This window comes from Canis lupus, chromosome 30, assembly GCF_011100685.1.
Source record: "Canis lupus familiaris isolate Mischka breed German Shepherd chromosome 30, alternate assembly UU_Cfam_GSD_1.0, whole genome shotgun sequence".
In the NCBI taxonomy this organism is placed as follows: Eukaryota; Metazoa; Chordata; class Mammalia; order Carnivora; family Canidae; genus Canis; species Canis lupus.
In genome coordinates this window covers 32,831,668-32,857,365 of record NC_049251.1, presented here as the reverse complement: position 1 = coordinate 32,857,365, position 25,698 = coordinate 32,831,668, and the positions used below count along the sequence as shown (strand labels likewise).

Genomic DNA, 25,698 nt, shown 5'->3' with positions numbered 1-25,698 from the left:
TGAAGTTCTAATGGTAGAATTTCTATATCTCTGGTAGGCAAGTGAGATAAGATCATTGAAGTCATTCCCTATAGACATCTGGGTGTGTCCCCAGTCTCCACAGTTCTCCCTCTCAGCCTGGCCACCCCCAGAACCTCAGACCACTGCCTCCTCCTCCTGCCAGAAAGGTGACAAAGCAATGCCCATCTTCCCTTCCTTTACTAGAATTTGTCCTTCCCTGGAGGTGATAGCCCCTCAGATCCAGTAATTGGTGGCAATCATAAAGTCCCATAAATAATCTGTAGATAGGGCTCTTCTCTGAGTTTATTTATACCATTTTCCACACCTACAGGACCAGCTACATAATCTATGGAGCCCAGTACAAAATGAAAACATAGGGCTCCTTGTTTAAAAAGATGAAGAATTCCAGGATGGCCACAGCAGAGCATTAGACCAAGCAAAGGCCCTTCTGAGTGTCAGGCCCTGAGCAATTGCACAGGTTGCACACCCAAGAAGCCAGCATTTCCAGATGGGGCCCAGGTAAAGCCCAAGCAAAGCCCAGGTGGGATGGGAAAGGATGCTCCATCAGGAAGAGGGACCTGTAGGCAAAGCAGGAGGGCCCTGGGAGCTCCCTGAGGCTCCAGCCCAGCTCAGGTGTCATTGTCTCTCTTGTTTACATCCATCAGATCTTTCTCAGCAGCAGCCAGAGTAATGCCAAAACACAAAGTAGTGTGACTCTCCTGCTAAGAACCTTCAAGGGCTCCCTATTGCCATTAGGTCGAGTCCAGACTGTAATAGAGCTAACCAGATCCTGAGGAGCCAGCCCTGGCCTGTGCTCAGGACTCACCTCGAGCAGCATCACATGCACCCACACCTGCACACTCCTATAGCACCCCCACCAGACTGAGCTTCTTAGATTTTCTGACACACCAGCTCTCTCTGGCCTCACTCATGTGGTTCCTTAGTTCCCATCCCCCCTCCTCCTTTCTCCTGGCTGCCTGTTACTCATTCTTTGGGTCTCTACTGGGGCACCAATTCCTCCTGGCAGCCTCACCTTACCCCCCTCAATCTGACCTCGGAGACCCATACGATCTCAAGACACCCTGCACTTCATGCACCACACAGTATTGCCATTGCCTGAACACCTTCCCCCACTGGACTGAGGGCCCCTGTGTCCCCTGCCCTCACACAGTGTCACAGCAGGTGCTCGGTTCATATGTATCAAATATGGAAGCACCGCCTCTCCAAGGAAATAGATATGTAAGGGCAAGATAGATGTTTTCCGTTTCTCTGCACATGATTCCCACACACACAACCGCCACCCCCCCCCCCCCCAGGAGGTCCTAACACAGTAGCCTGTATGAGCCAGGCCCCGTGCTAGGCTCTAGTGAGTAAAAGACAGGAGATGCACCCTGTCCTTCAATGGGTTTATGTGCAGTGAGATGGAGGAAGAGGAGTGATGTCGCTGGCCTGAGCAGAAGAGTTTAGACGAGAGGAAGTCAAGTCTGATCTAGACAGGTCGACCTCATAGGGCTCTTGGGGCAGGTGGCGGGGGCCCCCAGGCAGCTGGAAAGGTTGGCTGGGAGCTTGGAAGGGTGTCCATATCCCGAGAGCTTTGATTGGGAGCCTCTCACATAATCGTGCTTAGTGACACACAGGCCCCAAGTGAGACGGAGCACCCGCAGATGGGGCCTCCCACCTTCCATCCCCTTCCCGGGCCCAGAAGCAGTGATTCATGCCCCAAACTTAAAGAGAACCCAGATTTTTATTTTAAAAGCCTTTCAGAGCAGAATAAACCAAGGAGAGGGCCAGGCCAGACCACAAGCCAAGCATCAGCTGTGGAATGTGCTTGCTGCTGACGGTGAGGCCAGCCAGGGGCAGAGACGCTGGCAGGCTCGGGAAGAGGCCTCACCGATGGTCCCGAATGTAGCCACATTGTCACCAAGATCATCCCGGCTCTTTTCTCTTTTCAGCTGCCTTCTAGCTCATCCTAAGACTCGCTCTCCCCCGCCACACCCCAGCCTAGAGAGTTCCACTGGTCCCACATCACCGCGCTCTGAAAGCTCCGGGCTGCCCTCTGCCTACCCATCTCCACTCATTCGGCCTGGAGGACTGAGGCCAGGAGAAGGGCAGGGGCCCGGGGGGCCACTGGGAGGCACCCAGAAAGGCTCCCATGGCTTGTGGCAACAGCCACCTGACTGGTCTCCTGGCATCCGCCTTGTCCCTCGAGGGGACAGTTGGCCAAGGGATGCGGCTAGAATGTAGGTCAGATCATGTCACGTCCTTGCTCTGCCCCAGGCCCTCCAGGGCTCGCTTCTTCCTCTGAGTAAGAGGCCCCTTGTGATCTGGCTTCCCCTGCCTTCCTGACCTCATCCTCGACTCCTCCCCCACTTGCTCCTTCTGCTCCACCTCCACAGTCTCTGGAAGGTTCTTGCACGCACCGAGCATCTCAGGCTTTGCACTTGCCCTTCCCTCTGCCCGGAATGCTCCTCACCAAAGGGCTCCTGTCTCTTCCTTCAGGCTTTCACCCCAACACCACCCTCCCATGGAGGCCTTTGGTGGCACCCCCAGTGAAACGTTCAACCTCCCCCTGTGTGCTCCTGCCGACAAGAACACCCTTCCCTGCCTCAACCTCTCGGAGGCTATTTCTCATCCGTTAATTGTTACCTACGTAACAGTTTCTCCAACTTGTCTATGGTCAGTCTCCTCCAACAGGATGTAATCATGAGAGCAAGGATTCTCCTATGCTGTGTTTTGCTGTAGCCTGAGCTCCAGAGCAGTGTCTGGTGGAGGAGACAAGCCACAAATAATTGTGGAATGAATGAACTAATCAATGAAGACTCGCCCAGCCCCCCCCCCCCCCCATCACCTGAAATCCCCTCAATGAGTCCCTTCCGAAGTTACAATCACTCTTTTTCCAATCACCTGCCTTAGAATGCCAGGCCCCTGGGTAGGGCGCTCCACCTGACCTTCCCATGGCCATTTGTTATCCTGTTAAAAGCTTTCCTTCCAGGGGCACCCGGGTGGCTCAGCAGTCGAGCAGCTGCCTTCAGGTCGGGTGGTGATCCCGGGGTCCTGGGGTCCTGGGAGCTCCCAGCAGGGAGCCTGCTTTTCCTTCTGCCTATGTCTCTGCCTCTCTGTGTGTGTCTCGTGAATAAATAAAATCCTTAAAAATAAATAAAAGCTTTCTTTCCGGACAAGAACAGGCCAGTGGCATTCGTAGGAGGGCTGGCCAAGGAGGTGGAAGAGGGCCTGTTAAAGGGAGGAGGGCCTTGAAAGGGGCCCAGCAGTTCACAGCAGGCAGCCCAGGTCGGCCCAGCTGGCCCCGTGCTGTTCAGCATTATTACTGTGACTCCAGCAGGACACGAGGAGACCTGGGAAAGGCCTTGTTTCTACACAGTACAAACCCACGTATATGATGGGACTTCCCAGGAAACAAGGCGGGTGGAGGACAAGTTCAAAATGCTTCGTTTCCCACAAAAGGGTGGTGATTCAGACATCATCCATGTACCGCAGGATGCGACCATGTCATTTAGTCCCCGAGGAGGAGCTGGAAGTGCTCAGAGAAGATGGCAGGGACTTAACAGTAGACCCCAGGTTACGGTCCAATCCCTGGGCACCACCAGACCAGAATGCCCCCCGGGGGGCTTGGGAGGTGCCACAGAACTCATTGTACAGGTGGAGACACTGAGTCTGAGCCCAATGAGGTTCATATGAGGGGCACTTTGCAGTGACTTGGGGTGTGAGTTCTGGCCCGGACACTTAGGAAGCATGTGACCTTGAGCAAGTCCCTTCTTCTCTTTAGAATGTGTGATGGAAATTGTAATGCCTCCCAGGTAGGGTTAGTATGAAAAGTTAGAAGTGATACCGATTATCCCAAAATGTCTGGCCTGGATGAGTTGCTGAGTAAAGGTTCCTGTATTATATTTAGCAATATCGATACATTCATCAAGGGCTTCTGTGAATCAGGCTTTGTTCCAAGCACTCATCTTCTCAATAATCCTATTAAAGGAGTGCTGTTTAAGTAGCTTGTCCAAGATCACCCAGGATATAAAGTCACAGCCTGGGATTTGAACCCAAGGCAGCCTGACTCCAGTGACTACAATCCCGAGAGGTTTATGTGACTTGCCCAAGGTCACACAACCACCACCAAACAAGAGAACCAGGATCCAAGCCCAGGTTGGATCATTTCAGAGCCCACCTCTTTCCTTCTTTCCGTGTACCGCCCACATGACTTTGGCCGTGTCTGTGCAACACGCTGACTGTTTTCACTTAATTATGTTCTCTAAATTGACTTTAAATCAGTTTAATTTTTTATTTACCCCAATCCTGAGCAATAATTGCCATGAAACCTAAGCTTTCATTGGCTTATAACTTTTTAATACCCATTAAATAAAAGCATGAGTAGTCAAGTTGTAAAGTTCACTCTTGTCCCAAGTAAACGTTTCTCACCCACGACGCCATGGGGGCCACTGGCTTATACTGTGCAGTGCTCAGGAAGGACAGATGCCCCCGTCCCTACTCATGCAGAGCTGAAGTGGGACCAGGTTAGGTTTGACTGGGGGATTTTTATGAAACAGATCTGGATTCTTTTCATCTGTGGCATGATTTGCCCTGGGTCTCTCGCCTTGGAGGTTTGATCAAGGCTTTGTCAAGGGCCAGGACCCCATGGTGTTCTCCGGGAGGAGTCTAGAGGAGCTGGCGGGTGTGTCCAGGCACAGGAGTGGCCGTTTGCCCTTGTGCTTAGCCCACCCCAGGGCTTATGCTGGGCTGCTTGACTTGGGCTGCTTGACTTGGCAGAGGCCCCACTGGGCTGGTCCCCACTGCTGATGGGGGTGGGCCAGGGAAGAGGGGTCTACCCAGGGGGCCCCAGTCATGAAGGAGAAGGGAGTTTTATGTGGAACCAGAGCCCAGGCCAAAGCTTTGCTGAGCATGGGGCTAGTCTGGAATTGGTGCAGGGATGGGTGAGTGGGAGGGAGAAAGGTGGGATGTGGCGGGGGAGTACCTCCACTCTCTACAAGGTTGCCTGGCCCCTGGGGCAGCGGGCACTGTTCACCGGCTTCTCTCTTACTCCGTCCTCCTCTACATAGCATCACACCATCCTCCCAGTGCCAACACACACCCTGCTCAGGGGGGTGACACTACCTCAGGCAGGTCACACCAGCCAGCACCCCCTTTTCTCCCAACCGTGGCTCTGCTCAGCCCGCTGGACAGTAGAACAAGTGTGAACTAATTCACACAGAAGGGTTCATGGCTGATAGAGCATTAGGCTTACCCCACTCCTTACTGATTATTTAGGAGAGGCTGCTTGAAACCAGCCATGACTTGGCCCAAATGGACCAGTCCGAACCAACCCTGAGTGTTACAGATGTGGAAACCGACCCCTAGGGCTGGTTTACAACTCTCACTCCCCCTCTGAGTCAGAGGTAATGAAGAAGCCTTGGCCCGCAGGTGATGACCTCTGGGCAAGTTCAGGCTCTAGTATTAAACTTGAATGAGCCATATATCCTCTTGAGCCTTCCATTCAGTCACTTCTAAAGTAAGTGTTTGGCTCCATGATGCTAACAGCTCCTTGAGGGCTCTTCTTCCATGCTCCTGTGACCAATTCCTGAGCCAGAAGGTCACCTTTGACTATAAAGGCCACATGTAACATGGGAAAGTTGACAACAGGGACTCTATTTTTAAAGAACTGGGTCGAGAGCGTGGGTGGCCCTTCCTCATCCAGCGGTCCCTGAGCAGTCCTGGGCCTCAGGGGTCTCTTACAAGGCCTCATTACCAAGTATCTGCCTGAGAAGAAACTTGGAGCCTGAATATCCCAGACAAGTGGCCATCCTTGGCTTGCATCCCTCCAGTGACAGAGAGCTCACCACCTCATAAGGCAGGCCTTTGTTTTCCCGCAAAGACAGATAGAATCATGAACCCTTGACTCTACTAAAGACCTGAAAGTGACAATAGACATTTGAGATCATTTTGAAACCATAAGGAACTGACATATGCCAAAACCCAAAAGGCTTCTGGGAACTGAAACTCTTCCACTCCCTGGTATCCTCCATTTCCATCAAGCCTGGCCAAGAGCATCCAGCTTAACTTGGGTTCTGCTGGGTCTGTGTTGAGCTTGTGCAGCCAGAGAACTTTTCAGATGGGTGTGGGTGCGTCCACTGTAGGGCGGGCCCTGTAGGCTTGGGAGGGAAGGCCCCCACAATTCCTTTTTTTAGTTTGTATTCAAAGACCAGGGCAGACAGGCACAGCAGTTCTCTGGGTCCCACTGCTCTGCTTCCTCTCCTCCGAGGGAATGCCCTGCCACAAATTGCATATCCTAAGCCTTGTCTTGCTCTTACTTTGCCCAAACACTCCCTGGGCTGGGGCTAACTCTGGATGCACAGGGCTCTTGATCCCCACACCCATGACAAGCAGGAAATAATCTTAGGAACTGGAAAACCAAAACCAAACTGTCTGAACTCTTTGAGCTGGTTAGTATGTCAGGAAAGGGAGGAACTCACTGTCCAATTCAGCTCCCTTTAAAATGGCCAGTGGCCAGGATCAGAGTGGGCAGGGCCGCCACGTACAGCTGTGCAGACTGTACACTGCATAACCCAATCGACTGTAGTGTAAACAGCTCCCTCTGCAGTAGTGGGCGCAGTGCAGTGACTGGGGGACTGGAGGGGGCAAAGTGGCAACAGGGTACACCATCAGGCTTCGTTAAATCCTACACAGGGACTTTGAGATAGAGCATCCAGTCCCGTATGTGCCTTTCACAGACAAGAGAGCAGGTTCAGGAAGGAGGAGAAACTTGTCCAAGTTGTGAAACAAGTTAAAAGCTGTGCCGGGATTAGAACCAGAGCTTCTGGAGCCAAATTCAGTACTCTGAAGTTTTCTCCCTCTCTGCGGCTCCAAGTCTCACATTTCCCTCCTACTCCTTGTTGGCAGGTTAGAGTATGAGACTCTTGGAGGCCTGAATGCTTTTATTCCTTTTTCTGCGCCCCCCCCCCGCCCCATCTCTTTTAACAAATGCATAGTGAGTACTTGCTGCGTGCTAGGCATTGCTCCAGATGCCGTGGATAAGGTAGGGAGACAGACTGACACGGTCCCTTCCAGGAGAGTGCTGATAAATGTTTAACAACTAGTTCTGGCTCCTGGGATGAGATGGGAAGAGTCCCTATTTGTAGCATTTGCCGAACGCCGCGGTGTAAATCCTCCCACTGTGGTCAGTTAAAAGCCACCACCATGACATCACCAAAAGGGAAGATCGCACACATTCAGCTCTCTGTGTGCCTCACCAGCACACCACTGGTCCCTTTCCTTGTGGAACTGAAACCCCAGGGGGAGAGGAGACCGTGTCCAAGGGAGCAAATAGCTCTTATAACCGACTATAATTATCTTTATTCGTAACAGACATAAGGAAGATGCTTTGAGGGAGAATAATGGTTCTCTATAGCATGAAGCTCGAGGAGCAGGAAGGCAGAAGCGATGAGGATGGTGACACAAGGACACACAGAGCCTGTGGGGCCCGGGGGAGCCCTGGAGAAAGGCCTGGAATCTACCCTACAGGCAATGGGAGGACCTGGGAAGGTTTTCAGCAGGAGAGTGCCAGGATCGCTCTAACTGCCAGGGAAGAGTGTAGCTTGGAGCAAAAGTAGAAGTGAGGGACCTATCAGAAGGCTCTCGCAAGGGTCCAGGCACAAAAGGATGCGAATGACTTGGTGTGGGTGGCATCAGACGAAATGGGGAAGAGGGGACACATTCCAGAAGCACCAAGGGGGTGAAGCCTGCAGGATTTGCTGACAGGAGGTGAAGGAAAATCCTGAGGACCAACCTCCAAGCCTCTGACTCGGAGCAGTCAGGTGGCTGGTAACTCTAGGCCCTGAAATGGGGAGTCTTGGGGAAAGCCTTTCGGGGAGGGAAAGCCGAAGGCAACTTTTTGATTGTGTGAAGCACGATGCCAGGAGACATCCGAATAAAAATGTCTGCGGGGAGCTGGGCATTGACTGTGGGGCTCACAGGGCAGGTCTGGGCTGGACTGGTGTGACCTAGCGGGGGGGTGGGGTGGGGGCAGGATCCCAGGACCCTGGGCCACTTTGGGATGAGTAGAGAAAGGTGAGAGCCCAAGGCCCACACTCTTGGAGTCGTACAGGCGTATTTTGGGGTCACATCTCTTGACTCTGGTCTTCCAGGCAGCTTGAGGTGTGTGCACTGGGGGGAAAGGGTTAGTGGACCGAGGCTCTATTGTACTTAAATGAACTTGCAATGCAGTGATTCGTAATACCGACACTGGTGTGTTTTTATATCTCCTTCACAGCAGTTTTTGAAAACCTAAGGAAAGAAGTTCATTTTGATCACTTTCCCTGGCCAGAAAAGGGAGTAAGTGATGTAAGGCAGGAAAATGCACTGGCTTTCATGAAATTGTGAATCTTACTCCCGAAGGAGGCGATCCACGTGTTGCCTGAAGGCCCGAGCTGGGTGTCCAAGGCTGGGAGCAAAAACAATGTTAATTACAGCAAATTTCAGTTCGGTGTTTGCTGTTTTCAATTTTTAGGCCTGTTTTCCATGAGCTTGACATCTGCTTAACCAGCACATTGGCAAACTCCAGATTTCTCAAAAAAAAAAATAAATAAATAAAAAGGAGAGCCCAGGCGCTCGCCAGCACTGGCTCCTTCTCTCCATCTCCCCTTTCTGGATGCTTATGCAACAGTCTCGGTGTCAGCCCCGGCAAGTTGTTTGGTCTCCTCCAGAACCCCCAGTGGCGAGGCCTCACCACTCCATACAGGCACCTAACCCGTGTCTGGTGGCTTCTGATTTAGGGGATTGATTTGTGACAAGTCACATAGCAACAAGCACCAACCAGCACACTGTGGGAGTAGGAGAGAGAACAGCTGAGCTTTTGGATGAGACCAGCAGGCTGGAATAGGGGAGAGAGGTAGACCGGCCGGGCAGAAGGGCTCGGAGGCCGTGGGCACCCGGCGTGTAGCATGAGGGCAGAGCAGAGTCTGGCTGGCGAGAGCTGAGGGTGCATTGAGAAGGCGGTGGGCACAGCCACGGCTGCCCTGGGTCCCGTCAAGCGTAGGTCCTTCTTAGATGACTATCAAGCTAATTCAATAAACTCTGTGCTCATCCATTCATGAGTTCATTCATGAGTTTGTTCAGTCAACTTTATTGAGATCCTGTTGTGTTCCAGACACTGTGCAGGGCACAAGGCTGAAGAGGGACAGAAGCCCCCCTCGACTTGGTGATAGTAGCCTCCCTTTTGGCACCAAAGGTTGGGTTAGCACAGGGGGGTCTGCAGTGTCTCAACCCAAGTGAAAACTTCAAAAACAGAACTATTTCTGGTCCAGGAATGCGGGGGCGGGGGGTGGCATCCCCTTTGGGCATGAGTAGAGGGTCTCACCCAACCCCACCCTGCCTGTTCTCCGAGCACGGACACAGCTGACCTGGAAGGGACACTCGACAGGGGTCAAGGATATGTCACCTGGGAAGCGGGCAGGCAAGGCACTCGGAGCCTTCACTTCCCTGCCTGTCCAGTGGGGATCAAATCTCTAATCACGCGTTAGGGTTCAATGAAATACTGTCCTGACACCTGGCCCATCCCAGGCATTTGGTATGGGTGCTCCAAGAGTGGCAGCCGAATCCCACTGGGAGATGTCAGAGAAGGAGCGGAACGAGAGCGCTGCCTTGGGATCTCTGCTCTAAACATGTGCCACCAGCTAGATGACCTTGGTCACAGCGGGCAGCCTCCTGAGTCTCCAATTCCCCTTGGTGGGAGAGGCCCAAGCCCACCCTTGGCGTGTGTGCTCACTTCATGTTTGAGTGACTGCTGCTTGAAACACTAGGCACCAAGGGCTTGCTTCCTGCCCCTGGACTCTCCACCACAGGGAGGCAACGGGGAGCAAAGTGGGGGAGGCGAGAGCGGCCGATTCCTTCACCGTACCTGCAGGGAAGCTGTCTGATTCTCAGGTGCCCTTTTTCATACATGCAACATCCACGAGGACGTGCAAGTACATATTGACCTGGGGCTCCTCCCTCCACCAGATGAAGCAGGGGATGCAGGCTGTGGGCACGTGTCCCGGATGAGATCACTTCCCTGCGAGATTCCCCCAAAAAATGAGTGGTGTGCTCATTCCGTGGGGAGGGATGAAGCATTTCCATGGAGCCTCTGCACAAAAGGCTCTCCCATCCCTTCTCTACCGGTCGGCAGGGAGGGATGACACTTCAGAGGGATGGCACCCATGTCCTCTGAGTGCTCTCCTTCCTCTGCACTCGGTCAGGTAAAATCACCCCTGCCTGTCATTACCACTCCGCAGCTTCTCCTCTCTGGCTAATGCCTTGGCTACGCATGCACGAGCATGGGCCTGTTCTGACCATGCAGAACAGTGGGCCTGTTCTGACCTGCACCAGGGATGGAGGGAGCCGAGGATTTGAGATTCTGTGCAGAGATAAGGTTCCCTCCTGCTGCTTCAGGGGAGGGAAGGAAAAGGTAGGTAGGGGGTTGGCTGGCAATACTAGTGGTCGGAGGAATATGAAGTAGGGTGGACTCCATAGTGCTTCTTTCCGAGCAAAAGGCAGTGGGATAATGACTGGTTAGTGGACCGACATGAAGTCCATCCAGAAGGGCAGTCATTTGTAAAAGAGTAAGATGTGAGGAGTTGATCAGAGAAGATGGAGAACAGGTGGTCTTTTGTAAGAGTAAAGACCCAAGTTTGGGACATCTGAGTGGCTCAGTGGATGAGCGTCTACCTTCGGCTCAGGTCATGATCCCGGGGTCCTGGGTTCGAGTCCCGCATCAGGCTCCCCACACAGAGCCTGCTTCTCCCTCTGCCTGTGTCTCTGCCCCTCTCTGTGTCTCTCATGAATAAATAAATGAAATTTTTTTTTAAAAATCGGCCAATCAGTGACAGAAGCCAGGGGAGAACCCAGGTCTCCTGACGCCCGGCCTCATTCTACTTACCGCAGCAGTCCTAGCTCTCAGGAGGTGGGCATTATGATCTGTTGGCCTTGGCGGTGGTCCTCCAGCCACTTCTCCCAGTGAAGGGGTCATTGCTCCCACCCCTGGAGGAACCAGGGAAAGAGAAGCTTCAGCGCTTCCAAGGCCACTTAGCCATGTACTCAGGGAGTTACTGCATGAAGCGTGGCATCCACAAGTTTGAAGTAAGACAAGTCCTAAGGGAGCCACGGTGCCCCTGCCACTTGCCCCAGATCTCCTCACTGGGGTTTTAGCAACACTGTCCAGCAATGGGACAGGGCTGGGCTTTCTTGGAAAGGCGACCACATTGCCTAGACCCCCACCAACGCCACCCCTCTGCCAGCTGGGCGGGCCCGGCAGCCGCAGCCAGGGAAGAGAGGCCCCAGGGCCTGATCTCCAGGGTTCAGGCAGGGCGACGGAGTGGGGCCTGCAAACTGCAGAGCCCTATGTGACAGTTTTCTTCAGTCCTTTCCTTTGGCTCGGAAATGCAAAATATGATCACTTTTGCCTGGAGAGTTCCCCTTCCTAAATGTGTTTGGCTCCGGCCAACGTTAAGATGAGTTTGCATTCCTCCACACGGCCGGGCCTCCAACTCTAAATTGTTTGCAAAGACTCAAGACAGATGCTCGCGTGCCGACAGCTGGAAGCAGGCTGTGTGTTTGCCCAAGAGAACCCTACTGACGTGTGCGGGGATGGGGCCTTACATGGCAGAGAGCAGAACCGGCTCGTTTTACAGGTGGGGAAACTGAGGCAGTGGTGACTCTCCGTGGATGCACGGCCAAGTCAGCGACAATGCTGAAATTAGAAGCCAGAGAGCACCGGCCTGGCCCAAAATTCTCTCGGCCTCACTTTGGGCTCTGCTGACCAGCTTACATGTCCAGTGGCCCACCCACATGACTGTTGACTCTGAAGACCGCACATCTTGTCTAACGACTTGTGTCCTCACTGCCCAGCATGCAACCTGAAGCATCGCAGACCCAAACAGACTTTTATTGAATTCAAGGACCAAAGAGGAAGGTCATGCAGAAGGGCGGGTGGTGAATAAAGATGAGCATGAGGAAGAGTTGGTGACCTTGCACCAATCCCCACCCCTCTCCTAGCCTTAGCTCTCTCACTTACGACAGTAAAGGGCTTAAGCCTGATCAGGTGGTTCTCAAACTATGTTCCAGGGCACGCTAGGATTCCCAGGGATTGTCTTAGGACTCTCCCTGGGGGATAAAGAGGGACTCCCTGGCTCCCTGCCCCTAACCCCACCTCAACCTCTCGTGTCTGCATTTCATGTGTAGGCTGGCTTCAAAAAAGTTGCGCTTTGCTGCAGGAAAATGATGCTAGGCAAGAAAAAGAATAACTGGCAAGATCCCTCCTTGCTCAGAAAAAATAAAATCTGAAGAAGTTACCCTTCCCTGATAACAGATTTGCTACTCCTTTGGCCCAGTGTTCGAGTGTCTGGGGAGGTGGGCAGGGGTGGGGGACACCGTAATTGTTCATGAGCCCTGGCAACTGGGAGGAAAGGGAATGGGGTACAGGAGGGCCTTGGTGCTGTGGAGGGTCTATGGCTGCTCAGATACTACATGGATCCCAGAATCGGTGCTCAGGGTCTGTCTGTCTGCCTGTCCATCTGCTGCTCCTGTGTCTGCCATCCTGTGTCCTCACGAGGCACCATAGCACAGCTCTAAGGCTGAGTGATCTGCTGGCTGGGCCACACTGCTCCCTGACAGGCTAGGACCGGGTCTAGCCCTTCCTCACTCTGGCCTTCCCTGTGAGCCCTTGAGAAGGGAACGATCGGATTGCTACCCCAGAAACTGAATCCCCACAGATCCCCAGCCTCCCTCTCCTTATGTCTTTGTCAGTCACCCTGTAAAACCTTCCCTTCTCCTCCCTGACTGCCCATCCTTTAAGAGCTAGACCAGGGGCACCTGAGTGGCTCAGTCGGTTGAGCATCTGCCTTGGGCTCAGGGCATGATCCCGGGGTCTGGGTTCGAGCTGTACGTTGGGCTCCCTGCTCAGTGGGGGTCTGCTTCTCCCTCTGCCTGCTGCTCCCTCTGCTTGTGTTCTCTCTATCAAATAAATAAATGAAGTCTTTAAAAAGAAGAGAGAGCTAGACCAAATCAGTTACCAATGGCTACAATAATGCCGCATAACAAATAACCCCCAAAATCAGAGTGGCAGCCAATAATTAAGTAGTTCATGTGTCTGGTACCAGCTTACCTAAACTAAGCTCACCTGAGTGGCTCTGCTGGTCTCCCTGGCCTTGCTCCTACATGCTGAGGACGGCTAATCTCAGCTGGGTTTGGCTAGGGCTGCTCAGCTCCAAATATCCTTCATCCTTTTCCTGGCATCAGCGGGCTAGCCTGAGTGAAATACTTGTCACATTGATGGCAAAAGTGCAAGTGAACAAATAGAAACAGAGCATCGTTAAGACCTCCGCTCCACTGGGAACTGGCTCACTCTAATTTCTGCCTCCTATGGCCCAGCCCAAAGTCAAGTGGGAATGCTCAGCAGTGTTTGTTATGTATTGTTGTTAGGCAGAGCTAAATGTTCGACTTTAGTTCAACACATTTTGCTGAGTACCCACTGTGTCCCAAACCCTGTGTTAGGCGAAGAAGTAAATGGAACCCAGCCAGTCCTTGTCCTCTTATTGCTCAGACTCTCAGCCCTGGGAGAAGATGTAGGAAATTCACTCCACTCGGTGTATATAGGTTGAACCCCACACTTAACAAGTCTTCACGTGACACCTCCAGAAGTGGATGCACGGGCCGACGGAGCTGCTGCCCGAGAGAAGCTTGGAGGCCAGTGTGATTTCCCTGTTGTTCGAGCAGTTACCCACGGGGGAAGGACTGCATACTTTCCCCACCTGCCAGGGGCTCCCAAGAGCAGAGCCCAGATCCCCACCCTCCTGAGGGCTTCCTGAGGGAGTGTGTAGTTACTAGGTTTCCTATGAGGGCAGCGGGACCCCTGGGGGCTGGGTCCCCACTTCTCCCCAGAGCCAGAGGGCACCCCAAGCTGGGACCATCTTCTCTCTAGTACAGGCCTTCCCCCCCTCACTAGTGCCTGTGACAGGGGCCAAGACTAGAGAGAGCCCTGGGGCCTTGCCAGCCATGCCCCCAAAGCTGGCATCGCCTTCTTACATGCCTGATTTGAGACAACAGCCTCCAGGCAGAAGGGAAAGGTGGCTGGTGGCAGAACAAGAATCACTGTGCTTTTGTGCTCTGCCCAGGCAGAGGGGACAGCAGAGCAGACGGTGCAAAACAGCCAGGCATTGAATTCTCATTTCTGCCTCACTTTGGAAATGTGTTATTTTGTCTTCCCCGGAGGCAAGAGATCCACTTTACAGTTTCCTTTTGCTTTGAGTTAGTTTCTGGGTCTTTCCCTGCCCTCCTTCTCCATCTGTGTGGTTGGCTTTTAGACGTGAAGATTCTTGGGGCCCCAGTAAAACTGAAAAGAGGGAGACAGTCCGAGAGGGTTTGGGTTACATTTCTGCCTCCCTCGCCCACCTCCCAGCTCATATCACCTAAGGAAAACAAAAGCGTTTGCTTACACAGTTGCATCTGCAGCCCGGAACAGGGCCCAGGGAGTGAGCCGAGGCTGGGGTCCGGGCACACAGAGGGAGGGCCGCTGAGAGGTGTTCACTCTCAGGCTCCCCTCTTGCTGTCACCACCAGTCTGGTGCTTTCAAGGTCCCTGGAACTCTGGCTGCACCCTTCTGGCATAGCTAGTCCCCTTGTATTATACCTATTAGGGTCAGGAATTCACCGATCGGCTCTCTAGTGAGGAGGATTTAGGGTGAGGGACCCAGGACTGGGGAGTTTTTAAGAAGCAGGGGGTGGGAGGAGGTCAGGCCGGGGTGAGAGCTGTAAGGTGAGGAATTTGAGAGCTGGGAGGTGGTGGGGCTGATGGGGGAGAGGAGGCTGGATGGAGGCTGGATGGAGGCTGGATGGAGGCAGGGGGCCCGGGCTGGACTGCTGAGGCCTCGGAGCACCTCCCTGCCATTCCTAGCTGTGTGACCCCAGCCTTTTCTCAGACAGCACCTCCGTTTCATCACCTGTAAAAGGAGAAGAATATAATGTACTTACTTCAAAAGGGTATTGTGAGGATGAAATAGATTTAGAACAGTGTTTGGCACCTAGTGAATGCTATACATGGTGTTACCCTAATCTAAGTGGCAAGGGACTGTTAGTACCTAGATCTGAGAGCTAGGAGGGAAACTAAGGCAGGAAGAAGCCAGCAGGTACTGGTTCTGCGAACAGATTCTCAGAAGGTGAGAACCCCAGCAGGCAAGTCTCCCTGCATCCTTCAGGCACAGGGTAGAGATAAAAAGCCACTCCTGGACGTGGCCCTGAATAGTGTGGACACGAGTAAGAGAGCAAGGCAGAGGTAGAAACTGCTCTGATCCAAGGAAGAGTGTGAAAGTTGCTATGAGCAACCAGAGGAAGGACCATGATGTAGCAAGGTGTCCTCAGACCTGGGCCTTGATATTCGAGAAGGAAAGGAAGGCCTTCTAGGGTGGATGAACAAGCATGGGCAAAGGCATTCTGGCAGCCCAGGGAATGGGGAATCTTGAGTCAATTCACTTCAACTAAGATGTTTTGGGTGCTTCCCACGTGCCGGGCACTGCTGAGGGTTCGTTACTGCGTTCGGACTGGTAACCACCCTTCCAGGTGGGGATTATTATTTCCATTTTATAGATGAGTAAACTGAGAACCAGAAAGAAGAAGTAAGTTACCCTGGGTCACCCATTAGTGAATAAATGCTGGAGCTGGGCTTCTAACAAGCTTTCCCTGAACTCAGAGGTCGTGCCCTCTCCTTGCCTGGCCTCGCCTTTTCTCCTTCCCTCCGCTCTAAGGACTCCTGCCCACCACCTTTGGATCACCTTACCAATGTTTATGCATCACCTTTCCAAGCTGAGATCTCAGCTCCAGAAGCTTCCTCACCGCCACAGCCCACAACCATGGCCCTGTGGTCACCGCCTTGCACTTACTCTCCACATGCCTCTCCATAGCTTCTGGGCTCCCCACTCTCTTGTCATCTGGCTCACCCCTCAGCGGTGTTCGGGGCTAGCCCCTGGGCTGGGTGCTGGCTCCAGCAGTGAGTGAACAGACCCCGTCTAACCTTCATGGGGCTGCCATCCCCACGGGAAGATGGGAGCGATCCAATGATGGAAACGACTGTGTCTAATTACTGTGATAAGAAGTCACCAGTCACCTATTAGGGAGTACAAGAGGTGATGAGATCCTCAGGCCAGGCCTGGGGTAATCGGGGGTCAGGGAGGCTTCTGGGGGTGCAAGGGAGGTGTGGCATTTGTGCTGAGATTTGCTGGTGATGCGAAGGTCATCTGAGAGGCTCATGTAGGGGAAGTGGCATGTGCAAAGGCCCCAGGGCAGGAGGAAGCAAGGGGATCTGGGGAGCAGAAAGGGGCCCCTGGTGACTGCCCTGTAGGAAGCCAGAGGAAAACTCACACAAGATGAGTCTGCAGAGGCTCCCAGGGCCTTGGGACTGCGTGGAGGGTTTGGGACAGGGCTGGGTGGGGGTGGGTGGGGGGAGCAGTGAAGAAGGATTGACACAGTGTAGACTCCCGGGAGCGACACTTAGGCTCCAGTGAGTGCTCCCCGTGGAGCTGTTGGTTGACAGTAGCTGTGACCGCGTCCTGGCCAGCGTGCCCCGGTGTTTGGGACTGGGACCGCCCCACCTGGTAGCAGGGCAGTGGCCTTACCCTAGCCTGGAGGGGTGCTCAAGCTCAGTGCTGTGGCTTCCATCCCTTCTTGGGATTGACTGGCTGGTGCTTTTTCAAAAGACAGATAGGCTTCTGAAAAAGGGAGCAAGAGCTGATGTAGCTTTGGCCACAGGCCACAGGAGAGCAGCCCAAGTGTCGTGGATTCCCCGCTCGGTCCTCAATATCCAGGGCGGAGAAGCGGTGAGCTGCCCAGCCGGGCTCCGGGTGTCTCTGCAATCGGCCTGCTGATTCCCAACAAAAACAACTTTGTTTTGTTTTATTGGTACTTGGGGTTCATAAATCTCTGAGAATAGTGTGAAAGCCATCTCCCATCTGAGGAACAGGCCAGAGATCTCGTTGGGAGCTGAGGTCAGAGCGTTGGGCTGGACATGACCTTTAGGAAATCCGTTCTCGGACTCCGTTTGGTCAGAAGCAAATGCCAGAGCCAGGGAAGAAACCAGCACTTTGTAACTCAATGCCCCAGCGCTGAGGGCTTTTGTCCTCTAACCTGCGGCCAGCTTCACTCATCCTGTCCCCAGGAGCTTGAGGGTAGGGGTGTGGGGGAGACTGGACTGCTCCTAGACAGACCCTTAGGTGACGCCCATCTTCTCTCCACGTGCTTCTCTCGGTAGACCCCAAAAGCAGAGGATGTGGCACCTGAGGGCAGAGGTCAGAGAAGACACCGCCTTCTCTGAAAAGAATAGTCCCTCCTCCCTAGTGGGTCCTTCTTATGGTCCCCCAGGAGTAACACATCACCCCAGTGCCCTGAGCTATTTGATCTTGAACTTGCTCTCATCTCTCCCAACCAAGTGATTTAGGGCAAATTATTTAACCTCCCAGAGGTATAGTACCCATCTCACAGGGTTGGTGTGAGATTTAACTAATTAATGTGAAATTGATGGTTAGACACCCAGAATGTGCCTGGAACATCTCAGCACTCCGTAAGTAGCCTTTTTTTTTCTCTCCTTTTCCTCATGGAGGAGAGAGGACATGTGACCCCAGGGTGGCTCCTGGTCCCCAACCACCCAATCAGTTGATCCCTACAACCACGCACCAAGGGCTAGATCTCTACCCAGGCTCGAAGGATGAGCGGTGAGGGTACAGCAGTGTCTCGTGCCACTTAGAGAACATGAGAATATTGTCAGGGCACCTGGGTGACTCAGTCGAACATTTGCCATCAGCTCAGGTCATGGTCTCAGGGCCCCGGGATCGAGCCTGCATGTTTGGCTCCCCCCTAAGTGGGGAGTCTGCTTCTCCCTCTCTCTCTGCCCTCCATGCTTGCTTGCTCTCTATCTCTCAAATCAATGAATAAAATCTTTATTTAAAAAAAAAAGAATAATTTCGACTATCAGCCACATAACAAGAAACAGAAAAGTATCTAATATGTTTGTGATAAGTACCATCAGGAAAAATGAAGAAGGGGGATAGCGAGTGACGAGGTGGCCTAGTGGTGGACAAGATGGCACTGGAACAGTGAGGCCAGGGACTTAAGGGGTGAGCCATGCGGACAACCAGGAGAGGAGCCTTCCAGGCAGAGGGAGGAACCGGGGCAAAGACGCTGAGCAGAAGGTGGTCTGACATGTTACAGGAGGGACAAGGCAAAGCATGGCTGGAGCAGAAGGATGGAGGGGGCGGACAGGAAATTAGGGGCAGAGGGAAGAGCATGGGGAAGGGGTAGGGGGTAGTCACGCAGGGCCTGCTGGGAAGGAGTCTGGCCCTGATTGAGTGGGGTGGAGACCTGGTGGAGGGCACGGGGCTGAGGGGTGACAGGATCTCACAGGTCTTGGAAGGACCCCTCTGGCCGTGTTCACACAAGACGCACTGGTAGTGGGAAAGCCCCAAAGACACCATTGATGGCCTTCTTTTCCCCCTGGTCCTCACCCTTCTGCAGGCCTGGAAGTGGTGGGTGGGTCCCAACAGCCCCAAGGTGCTTTCCTGTTATTCAGGACCCCCCCACCCCCCACCCCCGCTGAGGTCAGATACAGAAAGAGGAGGACACGGGACCGCCATGAGGTGTCTCCAGGGGCGCCAGGGAGCCAGATAAGGTGTTGCACACCATCGGGGAATGTGCGTGGCCTGTGCATGTAAATGTGTGTGTGTGCACCCGTGTGTGCAAGCATGTCTGTGTGTGCACACATGCACATGTGCGTGCGTGGGTGTGAGCATGTATGCGAGCATGTGTGTTCATTCCTGGCATGGGTCTGGAGTTCCTCATGTGCAACTCCACTTTTTCTACCTCTCTCTACCCCCCCGGCTCTGCACAGGGGACACTAGCGTCCCTCCCTCCTCCATGGCATGCCCTTACTGGCAGAAAACCGGTGCTCCTTCATCCCCCGAAGCTCACAGACTGGGGTCCTCCTCCCCGAGCCTGCCTGCTGCCAGCCAGGCCAAGAAGTCTGTTCAAGGGCCTTGTAACAAGCACTAAAGAATTAGGTACTCCTCTTCCCCCACCCCCACTCTGGGCCATGACACCAAATTCATGTGGCAGATTAGGAATCGTGGAGACAGGATTGGCGGCTACATAGCAACTTACCACTGTCCTCATCCACAGCAGGCACCACGCATTGATCACAGTAGTCTTGCCCCCTGAGCACACGCTTGACCTCAGAATTTTTCTTAACTCAGTGCTCCAGGCAGCACGAATAATCAATTGACATGGACAAGTGCGATAACATGCATCCCATATCCCTACCCTAAGGGGTTCCAGTGTTCTCTCTGGAACTCTGATTCAATGACTCTAATGATGAAATGGTATCCATTTGCAGAGAAAAATAAGAAAGTATGGAAGAAACCACTTGGTTCCATACAGCCCAGAGTTCAGTGTCCATGGGAAGGAGAGTGGGGCGCTCAAGGTACGAGCATCACGAAGTTGCCATGGAGGTCATATGGTGACATGTATGTAGATGTTCGTTGAAATGTATAAAGTGCCCTACACAGGAGAGGGGTATTAATGACACTTGTCTATCTTGTTCTATTCTATTCTACTGATTTTATTTCACTAATCTGAAAGTTTGGTCTGATGGTAGGATCCCACCCCTGAAATCCCAGGCGTCTCAGGTTTGGTGTTCCTGTTAGTGATGACGAGTCAGGAGGCCAGATATGCCCTGAAAATTCCTCATGGAGGGAAGGAGTCAAAGAGCAGGCATCTGAGATCCTAGGTCTTGATGCTACCACTGATCTGCTGTGCATCCTTGGATAAGCCTCTTAATCTCTCTGGGGCTGAAACCCCCTCTGCCAAATGTGGATGACGCTTACTCATTCTCCCAAGGTCCTGTGAAGGAAAAGGATGGCAGATGTGAGGAGATCCAGAAACCCAGGCTGCCACGCAGATATGAGTGGTTGTTTCTTGTGATTTGGCACAAGAATGCCAAAGATTCAACACCAAGGCTCTCCAGCAGGTGGAATCGGCTAATTAACACGTGACCTTACCAAACAGGGAAGACCTTAGAGGCCAGAGTGAGAGGGTTATGGGACTGTTTCTCTGCTTTGCATCAGCTGCCCCAGCCAAGCAGTGACCCCAACTGAAACTGGGCAGAGGTTTGCAAATTGGTTCAGAAGGTGGTAGTGAGCCTGCAGAATTGGAGCTGTGGCCACTAGGACTCCAGGCTTGGCGGCAGGTGGGAAGTCATTTCCTCGACTCTTTAACAAACAGAGATGAGACGAAAGAGAAGAGGGAGGAGCAGGAGGGAGAGGAGGAGAAGAAAGGAGGGAAAAGAGAGAACAAAATGGAAGAGGACAGAGGAACTAGAAGAAGCAAGATTAGAGGTAGGAGCGGTGGAGGAGAAAAGAAGTCTCCACCTCTACCATGAGATGGAGAATTCTCGGAGGGAGGGACCTGGTCTTCCCAGTCAGACCTGGTCTGTCTAAGAGCAGGTTTTATGCCTCCCCTGTCAGATTGTGGCTCTCACAGGGCGGGAGCGGGGCCTTCTCCCAACAGACGATGGGCTCCATTTCCTATGGGGGCTCCCCAAGGACAGGAAACATACTCTTCCCACAGCCAAGACCTGCCAGTGGAGCCCATGAAGCCACTGGGGCCCAAACCTCCACCTGCCTCACTATCCTCTTCTCCCCACCCCAGGGTTCACGGATACCTTCAACATGGACACCAGGAAGCCTCAAATCATTTCTGGCTCTAGAGCTGCCTTCTTCGGCTACACGGTACAGCAGCATGACATCGGCGGCAAGAAGTGGTGAGTGAGAGCTGCCCCCCCACCCAGCCCCTGACCTCCCCACACCTGGCCCCTCCACCAGCTGCCCAAAGTGGCCCTCCCACATAGACACCCCAACATCCAGGGACTTGAGTCCCTGTCCCAGCTGTATAGGATCTGCCCCGGACTATGAAACCTCAAGCATTCCATATCAGGCCCTCGATCTTCTCATCTGAAAAATGGAAACAAAAACAGCCAAGTAGCAGGCTATGTGACAGCATAGGGAGCAGGCACCCTAGAATCAGTAGTTAGAACCATCTTTCTCTCATTTGCTTATTTTTTACTCTATTTTATTTTATATATTAATCATAGTTATTTTGAAGTCCTTGGCTAACTCCAATATCTGGATCATCTCTGGGTCTGCTTCTAGTGACTGTTTCATCTTATGATTATGAGTTACTTTTTCCTGATTCTTTACCTATTCAGTGATTTTTTTGTTATACCCTATGTTGAACATTGTGAATGGTACACATTAGAGGCTATAGTTATGTTACCTTCCTTTAAAGAACTATACAGGGCAGCCAGGGTAGCTCAGCGGTTTAGCGCCGCCTTCAGCCCAGGGTGTGATCCTGGAGGCCCGGGATCAAGTCCCACATCGGGCTCCCTGCATGGAGCCTGCATCTCCCTCTGCCTGTGTCTCTGCCTCTCTCTCTCTCTCTCTCTCTCTCTCTCTCTCTCTCTCAAGAATAAATAAATAAAATCTAATCTAAAAAAATAAAAATAAAAAAAAATAAAGAACTATACATTTTGTTCTGATAGGCAGTTAAAATACTGACAAAATCACCTAGATCTTACCATGGCTTGGTTTGGGCCTTGGTTAGAGCAGATATCATCTTGTTTTGTCTTTACTCCTAGGCTGTGGTCTTTATTCCTGGGCATGGGTTTTCTGAGATCTCAGCTGAAAGCCCACAGTATTCATTAAAGTCTCTCTATTCAGACTGAGCATGCACTCCAGTATCTTCCAAGCACGGGACAGCCTCTAAAATCTCTTCCCCCCAGTGGCTCTCCTCTAGTAGATTTTCTAGAATCTCCCATTATGCATACACAGATTAGGATAGGAGTCAGCCAAGGATCCTCAGGAAAAATTTTAGCAGAGTTTGGGGGGCTCTTTCCCTGTGACTTTCTCCTTTCTACCTGCCCCCACCAGATCCTAGTTTCGGCCCCAATTCCAATCATTGTTTGCTCCACCCAGCAAGATGGCTGCTCTCTGGATTCTCTTCCCCTGTGCCAAAATAAGGAAAATGCCTTCATGCAGAGAGCTAGGCTGAATGTGGGTTTAGCTGCTGTGCTTTCCTTTTCTCAAGTACCAAACCCTTTGTTGATTGCCGTCCAGTGTCTGAAAATAGTTGTTCCATGTGTTTTATGTAGCTTTTGTAGTTGGTTTATGGCTAGAATTGAAAGTCCTCTTTTATCTCTTTTGCCAACTGAGATTTCACTTCACATCCCTTCCCATGACTACATGAGTTGCCCCATAGAATTCCGTATTTTGTTTTTCATACTGTTTATCAAACTGGATAGCCATTGCCTGTTTCATTGTCTTTTTTCCTAAAATAAGGGATACATTCCCTGGTAATTAGTAGATGCTTGAAAGAACATGCATTGAAAGGCTAAATGAAGGATTTAAACCTCTCTCAATCAGCCCAAATGTAAGATGCACAATATCCATATTTTGTACATGGTACGAAGGGTTAAGGATGAAATAGAACTGGCTTTGACAACATTGCATTTGTTTTAACTAATATTTGTTTATTAAGCTTCTGTTTATTACTAGACTCTGCAAAATATTAGTATGAGTAAAATATGGTTTCACTCTCAAATAACTCACAAACCATTTGAGGAGGCCACACTAACATCCTTGAACTAATTGAAAAATAATACAAGACGAAATACAAGCTGGTGTTAATAATGTTCGTCTCTGTGAGGCCACTTTCTCCATGAAGGTTTCCAGATCTTTCTCCTCGCCTAAAATGGCCTGATCCTTCCCAAGCCGTCTCTCTCGGGTGACAATATCACTTCCTACCTTGTGTTGGGGTCTCTTGGGCCTGTGGCGTACCTCCCCTACTGGACACCATCTGTATCTCCCTGTGTCTGAGAGCCACCAACATAGTGTCTTGCTCATAGAAGGAACTCAGCCAGAATTTGAAAGGAGAAATCCCTGTGCTTGGGGTCTCTGGGAGGGCTTCATAGAAGAGGGGCATTTGAGTGGGGTCTCAAAGGATGAGCCTACATGAGCAGAAAGGGAGGAGAGATTCTCATGGTTGCTAACCTCACGGGAGGGGAATGGTACTGCACTGCAGCCACTTGGCCTTGGCTTGTTTTCTGCCACAGTCAGGCTGGGAGAAACAGAGAGGCCTTGGAGTCCGAGGGAGCTGAACCTCATGCAGAAGGAGCAAGGGCACACGGGACCTTTCAGGAACCTGTCCTCATTGCAGGGACACCCTTGCTCATCCTACGTGCTTGCTTCCCTCTCTGCTTCTCCCCAAGTCCCCATTTTTCCTGTCCTGTAGGCAGCATCCCAAGAGTAGTATTCAGACATAAGTCCCTGTGGATGTTGATCATAGGAAAAGTGGTTGATGCCAGTGTCATTTGAGGGACACTGGCTGGAAATTATGCAGGGGACGGCTCCACTGGTGCATGTTGATTCAACTCCATGCCAGGAGGCACCTCAAAGGGAAGACAAGTGCAAGTGGGGGTTTGCAGTCCAAAGACTGCCGCTTGGAGGGAGACCTTGGGAAAAGCCCTCTCTCTCACTCCTTGTTCATGTATTTGCTCATGAGCATTTGCTCATGTATAAAATGGTATGAACTTACCTATTTCGGGGTGCTAGGCAAGATCAAAGGATACTCCAAATGCGAATGTGTAAAGCAGGAAATGAGAGATTGAGGTGCTTGCAGCCAGCAAGCAGCCAAACCTGAAATTGGGCCTCTGGCAACTTGGTTGAGAGTCTCCCTCTGACCCAGGCTCTTCCTGCATTTCCAGCATGGACCCCGTCTCAGCCCTTTCGGCAGAACTGGCACACCTAGGTCTGCATCGAGGCCAGGGAGTCTGTTCCAAGGAGCTCCCCAGGAGATTCACGCAGGGGGTGGGGTGCTCCTGAGGATCACAGGCTCTGCTGATAGTAGGGACATGCCAGTGGGGAGCAACGTCACTCCCCAGCCCCCACACAAAGACCCCAGGCCCCAGCCCTGCCACAGAGAAGGACCCACACCTGTCTTCCACCACAGGCACTGATGAGGTCTGGCCCCCACTGACCAGGCCAGGGGACCTCCTTGACCACCAAGGCCACCAGAGCTAGGTGTAAACAGCAGGAAGAAGAGGGGAAGGACCTGGTGGAGATGCCACTTTATTTTGTTAACCCTACACCTCCGGCCCATTTCGCCCCCAGCTCCAAACTCAAACTGGGCAACCAAAGCACCAGTGGACACCAGTGTTTCAGACATCCTGAACAGTTTTCCACATGCCTTGGTTTTAGTGACAACACCACCACTCACAGACACACAAAAAGAAGAGAAAACAAACTCTTCTGGTTCTGTGCATCCTCGGCCTCTGCTTTGAAAGCCCTTGTGTGTTTGCAAAGAAATTTAATCCATATGACTCTAATGCATGTACATTGAAATCATTAAATCAGTCGGTTTTTTAAGGCCATTTGATGTCCAGAAGCTCCAGTGTAGGGTTTGTGGAGGGCCTCGCCAAGCCTTTGGTCCTCTGGAGCAGGAAGCTTCCTGGTGCTGAGAAAAAACAGAGCTGGGCCCCGCAAGTTTCCAGTTTGTCATTGATGTTCTCACCCCTGGAGAGAGAAGCCTCAGCTCTCAGCAAGGCAGAGCATCTGGCTCTCTCCCCTCCGGGGCATTGGGGAGCTGGAGCTGGACAGCCCCGGTGGGCCCCACGAAGGGACCGCTTTGGAACTCACTTGGCTTTAAGAACAAGAGGGCAGGGTGAGTTCCCTGGGGTACAGCTTCAAGGACATGAGCATCTTGTAATAGAAGGAGGCTTGTCCCCATTTTACAGGTGGGGCAACTGAGAAAGGGCATAATTAGTAAGAGTCCAGGCTAGGTCTGGAGCCCGGATCTCATTAGGCCCAGAGGGGCCCAGAGCAGAAGCAGCCCCAGCCCAGAGGCCAGCTGGAGATGTGGGCTTCCTTGGGGGTGCCTCTCCCCACCAGCCACACTGCTGGCCCCGTGAGAACCGAGGCAATGGTGTCCCCAGGACCCAACACCAGCAGATTCACATAAACATGCTGAGCCCAGCCAGGAAGGGAGGGCGTATGCTTACAGGGCTCCAGTCCCGTGATAAATAGCAAGAGAGGGGCACACAGAAAGGATCACAAGAATTCACATGAGGGAGAAAGTTCTAATTTAGGAGGCAGAGGGGCTTGGAAGAGGCTGTGGAGGAAGGCGCTTCCGGATGGGTAGGATTGCCACAGACAGAATGGACTTGGGTGAGAAGCATGTAACAGATGGAGGGAACAGCAGGGGTTCAGAGATTGAAAAGAAGAGGGAATGTTTAGGGAAAGGACCCCATCCCACGTGGCTAGAGGAGAAGGTGCAGAAAGCAGAGCAGGGAGGCCAAAGGCTGGGAGGGCGAGGAGTACCCCGGAGCAAGGGGACTGTGTCTGAAGGCAATGGGGAGCCAATGGAGGTTTTAGGGCTGGAGAGTGGTTCATCAGAGATGCAATTTTTAGGGTGCTCAATCTGGCTACTATGTGGAGGAGGGAACTGAGGGAGGAGAGCCTGGAGGTGAGGAGGCTGGTGGGAGGGCTGTGGAAGTCTAGATGAGTGGAGGTCTTGAGGAAGGGGCCTCCTTCGTGAGTGTCAGTAGTTCATTCATTCGTCATTGAGAACCTGCTGT

General features: G+C 52.4%; 1 protein-coding gene across 1 annotated transcript in view; it reads left to right on the top strand.

Annotated features, from left to right (window-relative positions):
• The window catches only part of ITGA11 (integrin subunit alpha 11), a 113,286-nt gene that overhangs the window by 9,964 nt on the left and 77,624 nt on the right, over positions 1-25,698 (top strand). The window contains exon 2 of the mRNA XM_038580816.1: positions 20,721-20,832. Coding sequence (XP_038436744.1) covers positions 20,721-20,832 — 112 coding nt within the window. The remainder of the gene's footprint in view (positions 1-20,720; positions 20,833-25,698) is intronic.